Raw genomic sequence first — 3,390 nt, 5'->3', positions numbered from 1 at the left:
GGGGGGGGGGGCAGCTGCCCTCCCCTGCCCCTCCCGGGATGCGCCCATGCTGGCAATAATTTAAGGTATGTGGACCTAAACAAAATACATGCAGAGTTAGGAGTTACTTTGTCAGAGCTTACCTGGATTTCATGATATCACAGAAAATTAAAACCATACAAGATATTAAAAAAAGATCCAGAGTACCAGGATGCTTTCAAGAACTTCGACAACATCGAATTAATTGAAAATTTAAATCATCAACAAATCATCTTTAATTATTCAGATATTTATATGCAATGTCTACAATGTCCCTAATGTAATTGATGTTGATGCCGCTAGACTTCAAATATTCATCGACTCGTACACAGTCTCCGATGTAAACGAAGCTTTTGACCGTTAGGAGTTGCGAAATTTTGACGCTAGCAACCTACAACGAAAACGCTGGAAAACGCAAGTTTAAATATTTATAAAAAACTATTGAAAATAGTAATCAAAAACCTTTTATACTCATAACCATTAATCATTTATTAAACTTACTATATATATATATATACTTATATGAAATAAACAGATATCATAAATATTTTTAGCAAGTATTGAAAATAAAGTTTTTATCAAAATAAGGCACATTTCTCTAGTACTCAGCCGTCAGTACTCAGTACTCGGCCTTATTGCTACCAGTAGCCTCTCTTGAGATCAATAGTTTTAAGCTTAATTATCTAGGAACTTATTAAATTTTCTTAAATAATAAGACCTGAGTAGGTTCTCTAATATCACAAGAAACTAAATAAACTTATACATAATTAAAATCAATATTTAAAAAAATCTTAAGATCTTCTTCGTTCTAAAGGTTTCTCTACGATTAGCAATTTCTTTCAGAATTAGGTACATTTTCTTTATTAGTTTCTTTTGGCGGAGCTCCAGGTGTTATCAGTATATCACTGAGGATTTTTATCTTATTTGGTTTAGCTATCACTAAATCACCGTTAGTCTGTTCTGTTTCTTCTGCTATATCATTCACATCGGTTAAAATTCTATTCATTACTCTAGAAGTTGTAGTTTTCTTTATTGGTGACGGTATAAGGGTATTTCTATGATTTAGTGCAATTCTGACAAAAATGTGAGAAAGTTTTCAATTCCTTATTTTTAACTTTTACGAGAATTGGTATTAAGAACATAAACTAATTATGTAATTTATACAACATTATACGCATTATATATGTAGATATTGACTGATGAAATTCTGTACTGCTGATGGTAATGAAAACAGTGGAGTTGGTAATGAAATTGGGGACTAAGGTAATGAAACAAAATGGCTGGTAATGAAATTAGTCTAAATAAAAAATACTGGATTATATCATTAGATGAAGTAAATAAAATCACGTAAATTTTACACAATAAGAGTTTATTTTTTAAAACATAACAAAAAAATATATATATTCAGTCTCCTATCGCAAATCAAACAAGTTTTGTTATCTAATCAGTCATGTCTTACTTAAGAAGCTACGAGTTGAATTAAATATAAAATTATAATTACTTAATGTAACGTAATTATATAAATTATGAAACATAACTATCCTGCCTAATAATATCTGCTTTATAACGTACTCATTCAAAATCACTAAAGTTATAGCAAGCTCTTGTTTCTTGTCGAAACATTCAAAAACTGTTACATTTTTTTTATTGATAAAAATATTAATTTTAAAACAGGGCAAATAATCTCTCTTACGAAAACAAAATAAAAAAAAATATGAAAAAGCCATAAGTATGCTTAAAAAAAACTTCTCAGTTCTACATTACTAACAATGTCAATTCTTTGGGTTTAGTAAATTAAAAAATATTCTCATCATCAGAATCATCAAAAAATGAGGTAATGCGTGATTTTTTCTTTACAATTCTGACTTCTTCTCTTATGTTTCTTCCACTGCTACTATCATCTGAATGGTCAAAAAAATTTGTCATCATTTTTCTATCCTTTTTGAGTGTTTTTCTTACATTGACACTTTCTGAAATATCATCGGGATTATTTTGTTCTTTTCCTTGTTCTTTTACCGTGACTTTTCCAGAAACAAACTTTTGAAAATCAAGTTGAAAATTGGTATTTGCTGTTTTCTTCATTTCGTTGCCAATGAAAGAAGTGTTGGTCCAATGTACTTTTACGTCAGATAGTATGGTAATTTTGTTATTATTTGGGGCTCTATTTGATGAATTTTTCATATTTTGTGGTGTTCCAGTGGTTAATCTATTTAGGATTTGATTAGTTGGGGTAGGTGTTCGAGAATTTGTCACTTCTCGAAGGACTTCGTCCGTCGTGTTTTCGTTTAAAAAATCTTGTAGATGTTCAGAATCAACATTTTCATAAAGGCAAGGTAAGTTCATGAATCCAAGATGGTAGTTATGTGTACATATTTCACCGTTTTCACACAAGAAACAACTTAGTTTTCGGAAGGTTATTCGAAGCCTGTTAGATGACCAAAGCACTTGATGCACAGACATCGTTCCAAGAAATCCTTGAACTGACGAGGGAAATTTTCTGTCTTCAATATCTTGTCCTGAGACGGATAAAAGTTTGACATTCTTTACCTTGCCTTGAATGAGCTCCCAAAAGTCTTTCATTGTGCCAATGTCATTACCAAATTGTACGATTTTATCTGCGGTTCTCTTCAGGACAGCACCAACTCCATCTGGCGCTCCTTTGCCGTGTCCAGCCTCTAAATAGTTCCACGTTATAAAGTTTAACTCTGGAAAATCCTGTTGCAGTTGACTAATAACGAAGAAAATGTAGCGATTCCCATATTGACTTAAAGGGCTGTCAGATACGAAATGTACTGTATCTATATATGGTGATATTTCTCTTACATAACCTAATAGTGGTATGAGATGTGCCCATATAGCACTTGCGTCATGTCTATTACATTCACTGATACTGCAAACGCTGTATGGCTTCATGATTCCAGTTTCTGGATCGATTAAGTACGCAACCGCAGTATGAAACGTTATTTGCAATCGACTGCCACCGAAATGATAGCTTTGTATCTCCTCATTAAACTTGACAGAGTAATTTTCGGAAAAATCAATGTGTAGCATAACCTCCTTGGTAGTCATTGTCGCTTTCAAAGATTTAATGCTCTTGTACTGGACAACGATGTTAGTACAATGTTTAAAGTATGATTTTAGAGAATCTTCCAATTTTTTTATAACGTTTCGTGGGTAATCTTGTAATCGAGTTTTTACGGTAACAATTTTTGTTTTATCTTGGCCTTTGACATTGTAGGTTTCTTTTTTTGCGCACCACTGATAATAGTTTATTTTCTCTTCATTGCTAAATTCTTCATAGGTAATTACTCTGTTTCGACATACCTCACATGTTCGATTTAAGCATTCTTCATTGTGTATATCACAGCACAA

At 32.2% G+C, this 3,390-nt stretch overlaps 1 protein-coding gene across 1 annotated transcript in view; it reads right to left on the bottom strand.

The window, feature by feature from the left end:
• Window positions 1-844: 844 nt before the first annotated feature.
• The window catches only part of LOC119837265 (DNA topoisomerase 3-beta-like), a 3,947-nt gene continuing 1,401 nt past the window's right edge, over window positions 845-3,390 (bottom strand). Inside the window, exon 4 of the mRNA XM_038362782.1 lies at window positions 845-1,091. Coding sequence (XP_038218710.1) covers window positions 845-1,091 — 247 coding nt within the window. The remainder of the gene's footprint in view (window positions 1,092-3,390) is intronic.

The sequence above is a fragment of the Zerene cesonia genome, chromosome 27 (genome assembly GCF_012273895.1).
Source record: "Zerene cesonia ecotype Mississippi chromosome 27, Zerene_cesonia_1.1, whole genome shotgun sequence".
In the NCBI taxonomy this organism is placed as follows: Eukaryota; Metazoa; Arthropoda; class Insecta; order Lepidoptera; family Pieridae; genus Zerene; species Zerene cesonia.
The sequence above is the reverse complement of the archived record's forward strand: the minus strand, read 5'-3'. Positions and strand labels throughout refer to the sequence as shown.